At 43.0% G+C, this 17,985-nt stretch overlaps 1 protein-coding gene across 1 annotated transcript in view; it reads left to right on the top strand.

Moving 5' to 3' along the window:
• The window catches only part of ATP9A (ATPase, class II, type 9A), a gene marked incomplete at its 5' end in the record, with an annotated part of 47,904 nt that extends 37,214 nt beyond the window's left edge, over positions 1 to 10,690 (top strand). Inside the window, 10 exons of the mRNA XM_010135259.1 lie at positions 1,394 to 1,492; positions 1,755 to 1,844; positions 1,969 to 2,113; positions 2,623 to 2,687; positions 3,461 to 3,616; positions 5,005 to 5,069; positions 5,891 to 5,999; positions 7,279 to 7,336; positions 9,254 to 9,457; positions 10,554 to 10,690. Coding sequence (XP_010133561.1) covers positions 1,394 to 1,492; positions 1,755 to 1,844; positions 1,969 to 2,113; positions 2,623 to 2,687; positions 3,461 to 3,616; positions 5,005 to 5,069; positions 5,891 to 5,999; positions 7,279 to 7,336; positions 9,254 to 9,457; positions 10,554 to 10,690 — 1,128 coding nt within the window. The remainder of the gene's footprint in view (positions 1 to 1,393; positions 1,493 to 1,754; positions 1,845 to 1,968; positions 2,114 to 2,622; positions 2,688 to 3,460; positions 3,617 to 5,004; positions 5,070 to 5,890; positions 6,000 to 7,278; positions 7,337 to 9,253; positions 9,458 to 10,553) is intronic.
• Between the last annotated feature and the right edge of the window lie 7,295 nt (positions 10,691 to 17,985).

A 17,985-nucleotide genomic window follows, 5' to 3' on the forward strand; every position in this document is an offset into this window, starting at 1 on the left:
CCCCTCCCCACCTCCAGCTTTGTGGGGACTCACTTTCTAAGACTCAGACACCTACAGTGTGAGCTGTGCTTAGCGGTGAGGGAACTGCTTAGTTTTTTTCTCTCTGTCCCTGAAAACTTGTCAGTCAAATCCCAGACGTACAGAATTAAAAAACAACCAACAGACTAAACGTTCAGATTTAGGCAAGATATGTAGGTAAAAGGTTCTGGTTGCAAAGTGAGCAAAACTCTTGAGCCGTGCTCTGAATAGAAGCCAGGGCTGTGTGTTTGGAATTTAGGTAGGAAGTGGAATTCGAGGCTTGAGACAAGCTTCCAGAAGTGCTTTCTGTTTGGAGCCATCCCCGTAAGCAGCAGGGCCTTCAGCAGGGAAGTGAGACCGGCAGAACCAGGCAGAGCTCCCTAGCAGCACTGCGGCTTTCTCCCCCTGGGGTGTAGTCCCAGCCAGTTATTCAACACGGTTTCATTTTTTTCTCTTCACCTTGGCTGCAGTTGGTATCGGGGTGTGGAGCGTGTCATCACACAGCGAGTGCAGCACTTCTGAGCGCTCCTTGCAGTGTGCGTTCATCAGGGTATTGCATGCAAGAAGTAAATCAAGAGTGAGGGCAGTCCTGTAATTCATTACAGGGACCATCTTGGTAAGATCAAATCTTTTTCCAGCCTCAGATTATTGAACAAATAAGTGAGTCTTTGTGAGGTTTTCGGGTTGGTTAGTTTGTTTGGTTTTTAGGTTTTGTTAAATTTTCTTGGGTGGTGTCATGAAAGAATAAAAACACCAGTGGAAAAAAACCACCAAACTCTGATATATTTACGCTGTTGAGGGAATTCTCTGCCAGATTAGAACAGGGTATTGCTGCTGAGTATCGCTGCTGACACTGCTTTCTACTGCCCCCCCCCCCACCAGCACAAAATAAAAGCAGCAGTGTATATTTAAAAAAAAAAAAAAGACCAACTTCGTCTGTTCCAGACGCACACATCAGCAGTGAGCTAACCCCAGTTGCATCATCCGCATTTCAGGCAGGGCCATGAGGGATCTTTCTGCGGCAGGGCCCGTTTATTTCAGCGTACAAGAAATAGCTGGGGTGGGACTCATTAACACACGCATACACATTCTTTAGCTTGCGTTTTGTGGGTTTATCAGCAGAATCTTGAAATATTGCAGGTGGAAAAAATGTTGTACATAGTTTGTAACTTCTTTCACATTTCAGCCTCTTTAAAAGCTTTGCTTTCTTTCATCTGTGAGAATTTTCTTGTTTTAAGATAGGGGTTTTTTAGAAGAATAATTTGAATATGTGTTCTAACAATCCTTTTATACGCCTGAACTGGCAGGTGGTTCTTCTAGATGTCCTGCAGATGTGGTTGTTTTGTATTTAATACATTAAATATCTGGATTTTAGGTGTGGATGCTGACAGGGGATAAGCTAGAGACAGCCACGTGTACAGCCAAGAACGCACATTTGGTGACACGGACACAGGACATCCATATATTCAGACTAGTGAGTAACACCCCTGTACTCCTCTCTCAAGACTTGTTTGGGACCCCGAGTTCTGGGTCAGGAGGGGTGCTGAGATCACAGCTGTTTTCCAGCTCTATACCCAGAAAATTTTTACTCCTTTGACCCAGCTTTCTATCCCCTGCGTTTTGTGTGCCCTGAATAAGTCAGTGTCTGTGTTACTTTTGCTTCCTCTGAGACTTGTTTGTTTGTTTTTTCACCCCACTGAAGCAAACCCTTCCTCAGTTGCCATGTTTTTCCCCAGGTGACTAACCGTGGAGAAGCCCATCTAGAGCTGAATGCCTTCCGCCGGAAACACGACTGTGCTCTTGTTATTTCTGGCGACTCGCTGGAGGTGGGTGCCAAGTGCCTCAGGCTGTTCAGGAACAGCCCCAAAACACTGTGACTGAATTGGGATTCTTTTAAAAGAAGCTTCCATAGCACGGGGATCGGTGATGCTTCTGATCTCTGTGAATTAGGTATGTCTGAAATACTACGAGTGTGAGTTCATGGAGCTGGCTTGCCAGTGCCCTGCTGTCGTGTGCTGCAGATGTGCTCCCACGCAGAAGGCGCAGATCGTGCGATTGCTGCAGGAAAGGACCGGCAAACTCACCTGTGCCGTAGGTAAGGGCCGCGCAGGGAGGAGTGACCACGTAGGATGGTGTCTTTACTGTTTCTTCTTTTGAGTGAACAGTTCTCTGTCATCTCATAACATCCGGAAATGCTGAGTTAGGGAACGGTGTTTTTGTGGGATGATTGAGAAGATGAAATTTTGCATGTGGAAACTTCAGTGACAAACTACTTAAATATTTGGGGGGGTATATTTGCAAAACAGAGCTTGAGTTTGATCGGGTAAAGTGCTATTGTTAGTCTAATGTGAGCTTTATTTCAGCGTCGTAGGTGCAATGATACACCCACAAGTCAGATAAAGTGATCAGTGACCTGTGGCTCTAATAAAAACAAAACAAAACTTCTTAGGAATTAAAATTCATAATTCCTACTTAAAATCCTGCTTTTGTTGAGAGAGTTGAATGTTTCTTCTACTATTACAGTCTGGTGCAGATGCCTGCACCAAAAGCCATTGCAAGTTGCCCCTTTTTCTTAACTACCGGTGGTGTTTGTCTGACCTGCAGGTGATGGAGGGAATGATGTCAGCATGATTCAGGAGGCTGACTGTGGTGTTGGAGTTGAAGGAAAGGTGAGATTACTTCGTGTTTAATAAAAATTTCTATGGCAATTCAGTTCTCAAGTAACCCTTAAATGAACCCTTAGAAATTTGTGCAAGAAAGTGAGAAGTTTTCACAAGAATAATCGTCAGACCGATAGCCTTACCATGAAAGATGATTAGGCTGTAAAGGAGACTACTGTTTAACAGAGTCTCAGTTCAGGATTTGGTCCTTGGCAGATTCCCTGAATTTGGACCATCATGGTTATTTTGGAGTTTCTAATCACGTGTAGATGCTCCAGATGCTGGGGTTATAATCACTCTGATAACAGATACCCTACTTGTACAGTTAAAAACTGTTGATATTAGTTTAGGATGCAAACTCTGGGTTAGAGCTCTGGTTACTGCATGGGGAGCTGCTTGGAGTGACAAGACTGGGTTTGGCGGCGGTGGAAAGAACTCTGCAGCAAGTCAAAACTTTAAAATTCAGCGAACTGTTGAGAATGAAAATTTGTGTTCAAAACTGACTTGATACGAGCATCATGTTAACGTGTGGTGTGAATCATAATCCAGAGGGTTGCTTAGAGTTGGAGGCCAGGGTTCAAATGGGAATTTTCTCCCTATTTTTGCTCTTTGCTTAAAAGCCATGGTGGAAGCAGAAGTGCTGAGGTAATAATCTCCCTCATCTAATGTACTGCAAGTTTTCTTGGAAATTCTGTCAGTGATAACTAAATAATAATATGGAATTTCTGTGTTTCCAATAATGAAATGATCTCACTGTGCTTTTTTCTTGCTGTTGTGCACAGGAAGGAAAACAGGCATCGCTTGCAGCCGATTTCTCTATCACTCAGTTTAAACATCTGGGTCGTTTACTAATGGTGCACGGAAGGAACAGTTACAAACGGTCTGCGGCTCTCAGTCAGTTCGTGATCCACAGGAGCCTGTGCATCAGTACAATGCAGGTAAAGGGGCTGTCAGCAGGGTTTTGCCGATGGAGAGGCGAAAAAGCCAAATCAAAAAGTAATGGTTCTGTGTTTAATTTTGGAGGCAACTGTTTCTTCTGAAAATTTTCATGGGTTGGAACTTGAGGTTGTTACTTTGATATGAAAACACATAAGAAAGTTCCTGGTATTGGACAAACATCAGCAACTTCTCCAGGAGCTGGACAAACAATATTCTCCCTTTGAAAACGGTGCTTTCATGCAGCGTGTTGTCGCTGTCGTGGAGTAATGCTGGGAAATACTGAAGGTCTGAAGCAGGGCGATGCTCTCAAGGCCTCTGCTGAGGAAGTGCACTGATTTTCAGGTGTGTTTTAACTTTGGTCTCACTATTCGAAGGCCGTACTTAAGCGACTGAGGAGGGCCTGGCTCAGCCCCCAGTGAGGTTGCCGCCAGCTCCGTCTGGCATGCTGTGGAGTGTTCCCAGAAGCCGTGCCACCACAGCTGCTGAAGCACGTATTGACCTTCCCGAGTATTCAGCAGTTTACCGCAGCAACGTGGAGGGGGCCTGCTCCTGTCCTGGGCAAGGGGAACCTTAAACTGATTTGGTATTAGCAAAGTTTACAGCGCTCGTTTGCAGAGCCTCAGTGCACCAAGTTGGCAGGGAATGCTGAAAGAGATGTTCGTGAGCCAGATTCTGTTCTTAGCCTGGTGACTTGAGTGAAAGTTTCAGTTAAGGACAGAGGTTATTCTTTGGGAGTTTCAGTTCCACGCCATAGTGTACTGATATATTCCCTGAAAATACCGAGTATTTTTTGAGTAAAATACTTGATATTTTTGAGAAGGCTAGTTCCACCGTCTCCCCTTTTTAGAATAAACATGTGGAAGAGCGATGTGTATAGACAAACGATCAAACTAGGGGAACAGTCTAGCTTACTCTGTAACTAAAAACAAAAACGTACAAAAAACAAACCCATAACTTCTGGCCAAAAAAACCCCAAAAAACATTTAATCTTGAAATCCTTGGAGTTTGTATTAGTGAGTGTTAATTCTTTTTACATTGTGAGGGCATCATCCAGGCATAAAGAAGTACGCACCTGTTCTTCACAACATCTGGACAGCTTTGATCAAACCACTGGGCTTTGGAGGAAACTCTTTGTGTTCTTTTCTATGGAATTACATTACAAAATGTTTTCCGAGTTCAGCTCTCCAGTGTTTGCTGTTAAACATTGCTTTCATCCCAGGTTTGCGTAGGAATAAAAAGGGCTGATATTACATTCTTCTGTCTTCATTTCAGGAATTTGGAGAACCCACTGCAAGTACATTCCAGTTTTAACAGTGTATATTTTTAAGCTGTTACTTTTACTGCAGCATCTTAATGCCTGAAAAGCTTTATTTCTTTTCTTTTCTAGGCTGTTTTCTCATCAGTATTTTACTTTGCCTCAGTTCCTCTCTACCAAGGCTTTCTCATCATTGGGTAAGAGCTCACTTTTTACTAATAGCGTGGAAAACCTGTGCATAATGAATAGATTTAGGCTCGTTAGCATGCAAGGCACGTACATCTCGACATCGCGTGTTTCACAACACTACTTCAGAAGATGGATGCAATTCTTGGCCTCTTTCTGCTCCTCTGCATTGAGCAAAGCCACTGAGGCCGTGCAAACACTTCTAGAAACCTTTCCAAAAGGACAGTCTGTAACATTCAGAACATGAGATTCAAGCCATCCTCCAGGATCTGTTCCTTTGATCCTAGTAAAAAGCAGAGGGACCGTCATTAAGCTCTGGTGCCTGCGCCGCAGTGAGAGCCGGTGCCCAAATCTTGACATGTCAGAAACATGTCACAACCCACAACCTCTTCAACAGGAGGGATCAGTTCCTGTCTAAAATATACCAGGATTACACTTGTAATCCCATGACTTTATAGACTTTCAAGTACATAGTTAAAAAAGAAACAGCAGATTAATCTCCACTGCCTTCTGATGCAAACAGGATGAAGCCTGAACTATAGAGCAAACTCTGGGCTGGGGACAGGTCTGACCTTGGCTTCATTAATAACCCTGTAACGCCAGTGGCAGTGCTTGAACCGGCCATCTGTGTGTGAGTGTTTCTAATCAAAAGCCATTCAAAAAGCAGATCCTGCAGGTTTCTCCTACGTGCAAAACTCTGGGATGTTCCCTTTGCGAGTTTGTATGCGTATGTCACTTGGCACTTCAAGAATACTGTGTTTCCTTTCTGAAGACTAGCGTTTCTGTTTGATCATCCACACTCGACGTAGTTTACTGGTCTTCTGCCTTCCAGGTACTCTACAATTTACACGATGTTTCCAGTGTTTTCTCTAGTCCTGGACAAGGATGTTAAATCTGAAGTTGCAATGTTGTACCCAGAGCTCTACAAAGATCTTCTTAAGGTTGGGAGACTTTTGTTTGTCTGTTTTGGTTTAAGGCAAGATCCCTGTCTTGATTTGAAGCTCTAAATGTGTGAAGTCAGATGCATTACCAGTAGATACAGAATCTCATCATGCGTTTTCAAGCCAAATGGTTCTAAAGGCAAATACAAATTAACAGACACAATCAGATTTCCTGGCAGTTTGTTATTGAACGCTACATGAAATGCAATTTATTAAAACCGGCTGGAGACATAGAAGTTCCATTCTGTGGGAAATTCTAAGGATTTAATATTACCGATTTGTTCCAAAATAAAGGGGAAAGAGAAATTATCAGGGATTTGGCACTGTCCTGAAGCCAGAAAAGTGGATGGGGGGAAGGCATATGCTTATTTGGTGGAGGAAGGAGGTTGTCACATAGTTTCTTGCATAGAAAATTTGCCTTAAGGATGATCTAAAGGGCCCTGAAGGCTTGGTTTGTTGGTTGCTGTGCTATCTATGTAGCCTTAGCATGAAAGTTGGGTCCTTCTCCTTAGACAAAGAAAACTTTCTTTAATATTGACCGTAGAAATATCAGGAAGGTAAATCTTGTCTTGGTTTACTTTTTTTTTTCTCCCCCGGAAAATCTCTTTAATAACTGAGCTATGCAGACTGGGAACATCTTTCTTCATTGAAGGGAAGGGTGGACTGGGTCTTCAGCAGATCCTTCCCCTCAAGGATTTCTGTTAAACAGATACTCTCAGAAGCAAGGCCTGTTTTTTCCAACAGCCTGAATAAGTCTCCATCTGGTTTCACTTGTACGTTGTCTCTTATGTCATAAACCACTAATTCTTCAACCATCCTTAGGCCTGGTCTAAACATAGCGGGGTTTTGTACTGGTATAGCTGTGTTGGCTGGAGATGCTTTCTTTAAAAATCTATCTGCCTTCAATATGGTGGTGATTTGTGTGTATGTGTCTAGAAATATAATATTAATATATTCATATATATTATACATACGCTTCTTATATTTCACAGTACAATGACTAAACTCATGAGACATCTTTGCATTGAATTAATCGTGTGTGCAGTAAGGACGAGGTAGTCCTGTCCTGTGCAAGCAGTGAGCTTCCACAGTCCCAGGCCTCCGTCGTGCGTTATGAAAAATGATAAAAAGAGACAGTACCTCAGGGTTTGTTGATTTGTTTTGTTTTCTGTCCAAGTCACCTTCCAGTCCTCTGTTATTAATTGCTGGGTTGATTGGTAAGTGAATGTTCGTAAAATAAAACCCCAATGTCTTTTTTTCTTTTCTTTCCCCCTCCTAGGGACGACCGTTATCATACAAAACATTTTTAATATGGGTCTTAATAAGCATCTATCAAGGTAAGAAATCAACTTCTGCTTGTGCCTTTAGATGTTTTCATTAGTACAGAGTATCAATTTTTTTGTATTGCAGGAAGTTAAGGCATGAAGCTAATTTAGCAATGGATGATTGGGAAAATGAATATATATTGGTTTTTGTCCCAGAATACGTTGGTAGCGTTACCAAAGGAAGAAATTATCTAAAACTAAATATTGACAGCAACTGGTCAACCCTGTCCTGGGCAGAGATGTAGACATTCAGAGCATCCCAGCACTTCCCATTGGGACCATCCTTTGTAATTTTGTGCGAGTTCCTGTCAGTGCTTTAATTGCTCCATCCGTAAAGTAGAGCTTGTGACTCTTCCCTTCTTTTGAAAAAGTTTTTCAAACCCGTAGATTATAGAGGTTGTTAAGTCAGAGTGCAAAATACAGAATCTTTAGCTTTGTGTGTTTTGTCTAAAGCCTGTCCATTAGAAGTGGCAATAGTTCTGGTTACTTCAGAGCCATCTGTAATGAAGGACTGGAGTAGAGCTCAGGTTCTTCATCATATCCCATACGCTCTAATTAGGCTGCTAAAACAGTTAAGCAAATGCCTTAATTACAATGCATCCATTTTCCAAAAGTGGATGTAGTAGTTAGGGTATTATGTCTAAGAAGGTCTTTTCTTTCATTTTGTCTTTTTTTGTCAAGTAACCTCAAAGTCAAGTACTTTATACAAAGTGTTAATTGGGGAATTGTGAAAAACATGTAACGTGGAGCCATAAAGCTAAAATGGCAAAATGATTCTGTGACAAAATTGCTTGTTTTCCAAAACTCTTTTATCAACAAGAATCAGAATAAATGTGCCAAAATAAGCAGATAATTCTAACTGATTTAATTGATATTACCATCTTCAGAAGGGATTGAATCCAAGAACATAAAAGCTCTGTTAGCGTTATGTTCTGAAACATAATACGGTAGAACCCTAGGACGGGGATAACGATCCTCTGCTGCCGTATCAGCGTGACGGTGAAGTCAAGGCATTTATAGAAGACTCGCAAGTGGTGGAAAGCTAAAGCCAGAGGGTGATGCATTGAGGGAAAGATTTCTTCTTGAGCTAAGACCACTATCTGGTTACAGTATTTGGTTAAAGTGACTTCACTTCTGATGTGCTTAAATAACTAGAAAACAGGAGGCCAAACAATCGGGCTAGTTGCTAGCAGAGATGAGCCTGACCGAGAACTTGAGCAGTCCTAAATTTTGGAAAGTTCACAGCTGGATTTGATCTTTGTGGCTTGAGCTCTAGTCACTCGCAGGTTTTCCCTTCCGAAACTAGCCTAGTGTGATGGATGTTGGTGCCGATTACTCATGCTGCTAACATGAGTTATTTGTGCAGGTGGCCGTGCGGGGCTTTGTGAGCCAGGATAGGAGCACAAAACAATGCATCATTAGCAGTGCTTTAATGCGTACTCCTCTTAGGAGAGTGTGTAAAGCGGAGAGACCTTGGCCAAAGCAGTGCTAAGGGAGGCTAACTTACCCAGTGAGCTCTTCAGCACCTCGCTTCCACCTGGGCACTGAGGCAATGCAGTAGGTTTTAGAAGTATTTGATATCTTTTAGCTTCTGAGTAGTGACCAACTGCTTTTCTGGGAGGATGGAGTTTTGAGATGTTAGAAATCTCCAGTTGCCAAAACAGTGTGTATTTGTTTCCTATTTCCATGTGTCTACAAATATGATAGACTGTTATAAAAGTCTAGGCACCTCTGCTGTAACTTTTCCCTGTCTCCTCATCAGTTCTGTCTCCTAAATAGTAAGTGATTCATTGTCATTACATTCAGAAGGTTGCATGAAAAACAGTCTCAAGACATGACTATGTTTCAGCCTTTCCAAGACCTAGCAGTGGGTTTTAGAGCTTAGACTGGTGTCTTAATAAAATACCCAAATGTTCCGTTCTCTTGCAGGTAGCATCATCATGTATGGAGCGCTCCTCCTCTTCGAATCCGAATTTGTCCACATTGTGGCCATTTCCTTCACGTCCTTGATTCTCACTGAGTTACTGATGGTGGCACTGACGATCCAGACGTGGCACTGGCTCATGATAGTGGCTGAGCTACTTAGTCTCTCCTGCTACATAGCTTCTCTGGTCTTCTTACATGAGTTTATTGGTAAGGTTAAATGCCTTTTCTCCAGTCAGGTAGTTTATGACCTGAACAGTAACAGGACTGTAAAGAGCCAGCAAGAATTACTCCAACTGACCAGAACAAGGTCTGTTTGATTTGAAGGCACTCTAAAGGTATTTTATGGTTCCTTCTCATAGCAAAGCCCTAGGGGAGGTAAAGGTGATCACTGGACTGTGTGCTGCCTCATGGATCTCATCCATACTTTCAGAGCTCCACCGTGTATCGGTTGTCATATTTAACAGTGGCTTTTATTTCCATGCAGTAACTGAACTTGAGACTACAGATTGAAGCCTCTGCTGTTGGTTTGAAAGATTCCATCTTTTAACTGGGTGAAGGAGCTGCCTCCTAAAACTTCCTTATTTTATCTGCTTCATTGGGTCTCTTCTCATGTGGGTTTTGTTGTTGGGGGTTTTCTAGTTGCCTGAAGCACAGCTAATCTTTTTCCCTGGCTAAAGTAAAAAGGGTGAAATCCCAGGTTCCCCCAGAAGCTCTATCTGTAGGGTTTGTTCCGGTGTTCATTCAGGGACCACAAGATGTCACTACTTCTTTCATAAAGCTCTTTGCTAACTGAAGACCTTGAGGATAACCTCTGTGTGGGCTACATCTGTAGCTCTTGCATATGGGTGTACCAGCTTCATTTGGAACAACGCTTCAACTGTTCAACTAATTTTTCAGCTATTATTTGCAAAGATTCTGAAGTGATAAAGCTGCTTCAAGAGATGCATTTACTGGAGTACCAGTGAAGTAGCAGAGGGCAGCTCCCAGAGTCAGAGGACAAGTACTCTATTTAAGGGAAGCTCTGTGCTGCCTGGAGATGGATAGTCCTGTTTCCGATGGGGTTTGTATAGGCGCGTTCCTGCAGGGAGCTGCATGCCTTGCTGGAGCGTGCTGTGCAGATAGCTCTATCTTTTTTGGAAGAGAAGGGCAGGAGAGTGAGGAACCGGGTAATGTGTGAGCTTCGAACTTGAATGTGCAGAAGGTGAGGCAGTTTAAGAAGCTGGTAGATTTTATTGCTTTTCTGCACCTCTTTCCAGAACGTGCATCCCGTCTTCACTGACTTTGCCCTCTTTTCTTTATACAGATGTTTACTTCATTGCAACTCTGTCGTTCTTGTGGAAAGTCACTGTCATCACTCTGGTGAGCTGCCTTCCCCTTTACGTCCTGAAGTACCTGAGACGTCGGTTTTCTCCCCCAAGCTATTCGAAGCTCACGTCCTAGGGCTGCTCTCCTTGCACACCAGAGACAATATTGCACATGGCTGAGAGACAAAATCGTGTAGTTGTTCCTATAATGAATACGTCTGATATTTGCATAAGGATCATGTGGTAATCTCTATTACATGCTGCTTTATTGAAAAAGACTTCACGACTGCTGTGAATGGAAACCTGATGATAAAAGGGAGGTTTTGGAGGGTGGAGGCACTTGTTAGTTCATCCGGTTCTTGTCGCTTTTGTTCGACTTAACTGGGGTCAAATGCACGTAACTGCGATGACGATAGGTTAAAAGTATCTGAAAGCTGCTAACTGACCCGGGAATTTATATTTGACAAATGGAAGTTACTTTTTAAAGTATCTGTGCTGTTCCTTGCATTGTGTTATGTTGTTTTATGTTATTTATCTTTTTGATTCAAGCAGTTACATTCTTTTTACGTCTTGGAAATCCCTTAATGTAGGTGATGCACTGTACGGCTGACAGCTGATTCCTGATTTATGGCATGCTGTTTCCATAATGGGGCTCCAGCATGTCGGATCCACACACACTTGAGAATCCGAGCGTGTTTGGGATTTTCCTTCAGCTGAAATGTGGTCACCCTAGTGATTTTGAAGAAATCCAACATCAATAAATAGAGAAAAATAGTAGTCCAAAATGAAGAAATTCAGGTTTGTTTAGCTTTTGTGCTTCCTGTTAAAAGGAGCTGGACATAATAGCTTTACTCTGTATTTATTTGTATAGGAGAAAATTATCTAAACTAAAGCAAATCCTCTTTGGCAAAGAAATTTGCAGTTGATCAGACTTGAAATGTGTCGACAACATGAGAAGAGACTCCTACTGTTCTGCAGACAATGTGGCAGACGTGTCTTGAATCCTTGGAGACTGAAAGGAGAGGTCACAAAGCTGCTACTCCTCACAGCTACGTGAAATCTGTTTCCTGTTAGGTGAAACTGCGAAGATGAGCTGCAAATAAGCCAAGACACTCCTAGGTGTATGTTGCTCATGGCATACTCTCTGCAGAGAGGCAGTTTTTGAGAGCCTTGCACTTGCTTTGCTCCAAAAACCAAACCTGAATCGCAGGAGTGGGATTCATCCAAAGGCATTAGGCTCGTGTGCAGAGAAAATGTATGTATTTAATTTTCAAAACTTAGTAAGTTCTGATTTTATAATAAGCATTGGCCCACGTGATAATACCGTGAGGAGAACAACATGTAGTTAAGCTGCTTAGGAGAAGGGCAAAGAGTTACGGGAACCTTTTACAGTTGGGTCCATGCATCAAACGTGGATGAGCTTTTAGGGGCAGCCATCCCCATCTAATGACTGTTTAGTCTGTGCTAAATTAGTTGCTTGCTGTCTCATTCCCACATCATAGAAACCACCATCAGAGCTGGCACTGCTTGGCGCCGTTGTTGGTCGGCTGCACAGAGGGACCAGGAGCGGCAGAGCCTGAGCCCCCTCGTCTCTGAAGGCAGGTCAGGGCAGCCGTGCTGGTGTGAGGACCAGCAGCTCCCTGGTCGTCTCTGTGCCACCCCAAACCTCTTTAATGGACTGCCAGCTTCTCCTGCCACTGCTGCAGGCGTTCCACTGTCGCAAGCAGCACAATGTTGCGTTAAAGGGTCTAATGTGAAAACGAGTGGAAAATGGGAGCGTTGTTTTAAAAGAGCTGGAGTCTGTGCTGACCCATAGTCAGCACATCTTGAATTTTCGGATCTAAGATAGCTGTGGCTTGTATGGTCTGTGTGGTAATTGCTCCAGGGAATGTTTTGCCCAGCCTGGCCTGCCTGCCTGCCTTGCTCTCGGTTCCTGCAAGTAAATATTACAGAGAGGGGAAGCAAATTCCAGAAGATTTAAAAAAAATTGGATTTGCTCTGTAATGCATGTGGCTCTGGGTGAGAGGAAGGTGCAAGTCCATATTACCTTGATGTTATTTCATGTGGGGGAATCCTCCTAATTTAGAGAATTGTTTCAAAATCCTTCAGGAATAAGAACAGTGAATGCTTCTTCATCTAAATCACTCATTTTCTTCTCTGCCAGTCTTCAGTTAGGCTCTTGTCTGAAGTCCTGATAGGCAGCAACCACCTTCAGGAGCAACCTAATGGCTAAGGAAAGCTAATTCTTGGTATTCACCTTTTCATAATATTTTGAAAATCTGCCTTTTTACCTCTCTTCTAATTTTTTCCTGCTAAAAGGAATAATAATGATATACATTTCTACTTATTTGACATGACACACGTGTTCATGTTGGGAAGGGCCCTGGGAGTCCAGCATTCGCAGTGGTTTGTTTTGTGGAGGAAGAGCAGTGCCTGAACAGCCCGTTTGCAGGGCAGCTGGGCTCCCAGCCCTCCGTGAATTAGTCCACTCTGCCAGACAGATTCGGAATGTTGTCTTTATCGTGACTTGCTACCGCTCCTGGATAGAGTCGGCCGTGCAAGTGTTCTGGAGTCCCCAGTCAGGAGTTGGTTTAAGTAGATTGAAATACAAGAATCAAGGATTTCTTTTGGCCAATTCTTGCGACTGAGAAGTCGGGTCCTCCTTGTGCGCTGGCAAACACGTCGCAGAACCCATCTTTGTACAGCCCTGTCTAGTGTGTGTTGGTAGTTAAATGTCCTGCAAGAATAACTGTACAGTGCCATGCTACTGTATGTAAATATTTGAGACCCATAGGTGGTAGAACTCATTGTTTCCTGAAGTCAATACAGTTTACACTGAGTGGACCATATTTGCAAAATATTAGCTTACACCAAGAAAGGGAGCAAATTGTGATTTTGGTTATATTTATGGAATCACAACTTTTGTAAGGAACCCATATTTGGTGGAATTGGTAGTAATCTATAGCTGTCTTTTGGGGTGCGAAATATGTTCCTTTGCAGCTAGTGTTTTGCACAAGGTTGTAAATCCAGGAAGTAAATTCTGTCTGGGTATATGCTGCATTTTTTTAAAGTAATCAGAAAATTAAAACTGCCATCTACAAACAGCAAGCAAGAGGAACGATTGTTGTATTTTTCAAGTTTAGCACTTTATGTCTGCAATCTATTTCTCTTAAGTTATTTTAAAAATTTTTTAAAAGCAAAGTTTAATACATATGCTCATACATACTGTACATTTGAATAAATGGATTCTCTGCTGGCAATTTGATCTCTTTCCTCTAGTATGCTCATAATTCATGCTTATTGGGAGCAAAACATTGTTTTTTCTTCTATGTCGTATCTTGTTTGTAGCCTTACTTCGTGCTCTTCCTATTCCCCGTTTTGTTCTGGTTTATGTTCAGTACCAGTTCATGGAACTCGTGTGCTTTGGGCCTGTGCTGCCAGCGATGCTGTAGGGTAGTGGTGTGTGTCTCACAGCGTGCTCTTGCTTCCCAGGGCTGCTTTAGGGAAGCCCAGTCTCTGTGCTGTGCTGCTGCAGTGGGTAGTTCATGTGGCGGTTTTGTGACATGCACTCTTCTCTGCTTGCATCTCTGCAGTAATTCCAGGTGTTGCAACCCTCTTCATTTTGTTTTTTTAACTCCATTTCTTCCATAGGACTTGTCAGGTTTGTCTTTGCAAACATTTGTTTTGCTCAGCTCATAGTGCGGTTCAAATGCAACGTTCTTTGTTCAGCAGCAGCAGCTTAAATCTGTGCGGGGTCTTGCCGGAACTGGGCTGAGTGATGAGTGATATTCCCTGCGTCCCCTCAGTGCTGAGAGCTCCAGCTGTGGCTGGACCAAACGGAGCAGCACCCAAGGCATTGTTTTCCTGAGGTCTACTGGACTATCACAATTAAACACCGGGACAGCCTCGCTCATCCTCTGCAGCTGCTGAGAGAATTGTGCTGTAGTTGAGCTGAGTTTGTCGGGGAGCCGCAGAGAGTTAATGTGTGAACCCCTAAGGCTTGTCTTTTGGCTTTTTCTTTTGAAGAAAGCTGCTGCAGCATCTGATGCGTCCTAAGTCCTTGGTTTGCACAAGCAGTGCTCTAAACCAGGCACGTGAACGACTGCGGTGTGCAGCTCACCATCACAAGTTCTCTGCACACAACTGTTTGGATGGTGTTTGACTCATCTCCACAGTTGCTGGGGCCAGTCCAGAGCTCACTGAATCTTCAGTGTGAGTTGGGTGGGCTCCTTAATTTTTTATTTATTATTGATTATTTCATAATGAACGAGCTCCTTGATTTGCATGAAATCCTGGGTTCTACAGCTTTGCCAATATGGTCCATTATTACTGCCTACTACAACTTGTGTACTTATATGCCTTTCAGAACATTTTTAATCGTTAAAACTGTTAAAAAATAAATGTTAATTTAATTTTTAATTGGGGAAATGGATTCTGGTGTCAAAATGGTATTTACTGTGATGCCAATGTTTTGTACCCATCGTCTAGTTAAACAACGTGTAAATAATCTTGGTTCAATAGAAACATGAATGCCAATTATTTATTGTTCTGTGGAGTTACATGTTGCAGATGTGTAAAAACTCAAAAGGGAATGTTGTAAAACAAGGTGGAAAATAAATTTTATGCAACTTCTTTACTTCATCCATATACTCCATGTATGATGCACCTGAGTTAGTCCTGGCGTGGTCAGTCCAAGATGTCTTTTGACAGAACTGTAAGTAAATAGGTCGGGTTGCGCTGTGGCCCTTTGACTAGTCTGTGTGGGAGATGCACGTCCGAGAGGAGGTCCGTACTTCCTGCTGGTCAGTGTGGGACTGCTTCCTTAATGTCTTTGCTATAAAGTTTTCTAACAGTCCTTAACAGGAAAGGTTTGGGGTTTTTTGGGGGGGGTGTGTCAGTTAATCAGTTGGTTTGGTTTTGTTTTTTCTTTTAAGCACTGGCGTAAGCTTTTGCTGCCCTTCACTTCATCGTGACCTCTTGCAAGTTGCTCTCTGCAAGCCGTCATTGCAGTTAGCTCGGTGTGGAGCGCAGAAACCGTTGCTGGGCTGTGGGGCAGGCTGCTGGCCCCTCTGGTGTCCCCCCACCACTCCAGTGAGGGGACCTGGCTGCTGTGACCACCAGGTGGAACTTCAGTCCCAGGCTGCTGCTTCCCTGCTGCCTTCACTACAGCCAGGTAGTCCCAGAGTACCCAAGTGGCCCAAGGATTTTAAACAAGCCCTGTAATTTGTAAATTCGCTTTCAAGAGACTCGGCTGATTCAGGAAGGTTCTGGACAAATTGTCCTCACAGTTTCTGGAGCAACCTGAACTACGGAGAAGATGATGGTTCCTGCTGGTACCTGCTGCTGTGGATTAGGAGAAAGTTGTTTGAAACATATAGTCTGTTCTTGGAAAAGCAGTGATGCAATAGCATTAGGAACAGCTATTTCTGGAATGCTCTCATCGCTTGAATGTCTGATTAAGTAACTGTCTCAGCACAAGTCCCAGGGCTGGGGCTGGCTGCCCCACTTCTGGGTCGGAAATGGGGTGGAGAGGCTGGAGTTTAACACTGAGTATTCTCTGCAGGGGAAACTTCAATAACATTGATTAAGAGCACAGTACAATATTTTTCTACCAAAGATGTAATGGAGCCATAAACACTCTCAAAACCAAGCAAACAAAAAAACCCACCATGCAAAACAAAACCCAAACCCAAAAACCCACCACCCCCACCCAAAAATTAATTAATCTAGAACTTGAGAGACTAGTTAGCTAAAGCAGTGATAAATTATCCCTCAGATCATTTAACGTCTATTAAAGGTTTGCTTTTAGAGTCTATAGGACGCAGATGCCAGCATCACAACGTTTTTCATTACTAATTCTTTCTGTATAAAACAGTTAATGCAAATATTAAATAACAATTTTTGTATTGTTTGTACACATCAAATGAATGCTGTAGACTCCAGAAATTACAGTAACAGACTTCGATCCCAAATGTTACCAATTTCCCACTCTAAATGGGTTACATAAGCCCTAGTTAGTGGTTCTTTTAATTTATGGACAGTTTCTTTTTAATGGTGAAATGTGTAATTAAAAGCTAGAAATAGTTTTTCTAAACTCATTCTGGAAAGGGAAGGAGAATTTCTGCAACTTTTTTTTTCACCCAAACATTGCATAATAGTAGAAATGTCAAAGATTTCCATGGGGTTTAATTTCATTCTTCATGCGGCTGTGGTCATAGAAGAAGTTTGAACACTGCAGGGGTTGGCAGATTTTTGGAAGATCACGCATCCTGGGATAAGTTTTCAGCCTAGGCTTTACCAAAGAATGCCAGTGGCCTTATTTTTTTGAACTGTGGTTGTGTTATATGCTAGTGTTGTCTTTTTTCTTCTAAAAAATTAAAAAAGAATAGGTGCTGGCTAGATTTGGCTGTGTTACTATGGCCCTGAGCCTTAGGTGTTGCATGAACAAGAAGCTTCCCTTTCCCGTAGACCGTTTGGAGAGAAGCAACCCGTGCCGCTGTCCCTGTCTTTGCCTTCTGAAGACTGGAGTCACGGCAGCTGTGCACCTACTCTGCCTCCTCACCACTGCCTTACCGTGGTGCTAAACATCATTGTCGTGGCTAATCTTCACCAGAGGAAGGTAACTGCTGCTGTTCCCATTCCACAGGTAGGAGACAGGGGCAGAAAAACCTGTGTTCACAGCAGAGCATGGAGTGCAGAACAATATTCCCTTGATTATTAGACTTTCTCCCCACCTTAAACATTGGAGTCAATCCTATAGGAAAGTTACTTATTTCAGAGAGATTTAAATAGGAATATGATTGCATCCCTGTCCTCATTACATGGAGTACCGATAAACCCCAATCAGAAATTTTTGCCAGGTTCTTCCATCTTAAACTGGAACTACAGGTCCAAATTACATCTGTGCTAAATGTTTTGCAACTGCATGTGAAAACAATGAGCTTCAGAGTGTGTGAGCAGCAGCTGGCCGCAGAAATAGCTGTGCTGCAACTGCAAAAAAGGTAACGCAAGGACTAACTGCCGAGCATGGCAGCAGTTAGCAGCAGCACTTAATCCTGGTCCAGCACCCGTTTAGGGCCAGTACCAAAACTGATGCTGTGGTTTCCCTGGGCCACAAGCTGGCATTTCCCGGCCCTAAAACTGTCTGCGTGGTGTTGGGCTTTTAGGTTACATGGTGAATCTCTGAATTTATGCTGCTTCTAATTAAAATTGTAGATGATCAGCAACTTGCAGGATCTGGCCTGCAGAAGGATGCCCTTCCCTCTGCCGCTCTCCCTCCCTTTGTGGCTGAAGACCTTACTGTTCTTGAGTGGGCTACGAAAAAGGGCTATAAAATCATTGCATTCCCACTTGAAAGCCGCCCTCTCTTGGCTTGCTGTAATTGTGCACGTAAGGAGGAATATTGTGTGCTGTTCAGATTCTCTCACAGAA

The sequence above is a fragment of the Buceros rhinoceros genome, unplaced genomic scaffold, assembly GCF_000710305.1.
Source record: "Buceros rhinoceros silvestris isolate BGI_N320 unplaced genomic scaffold, ASM71030v1 scaffold27264, whole genome shotgun sequence".
Taxonomy (NCBI): domain Eukaryota; kingdom Metazoa; phylum Chordata; class Aves; order Bucerotiformes; family Bucerotidae; genus Buceros; species Buceros rhinoceros.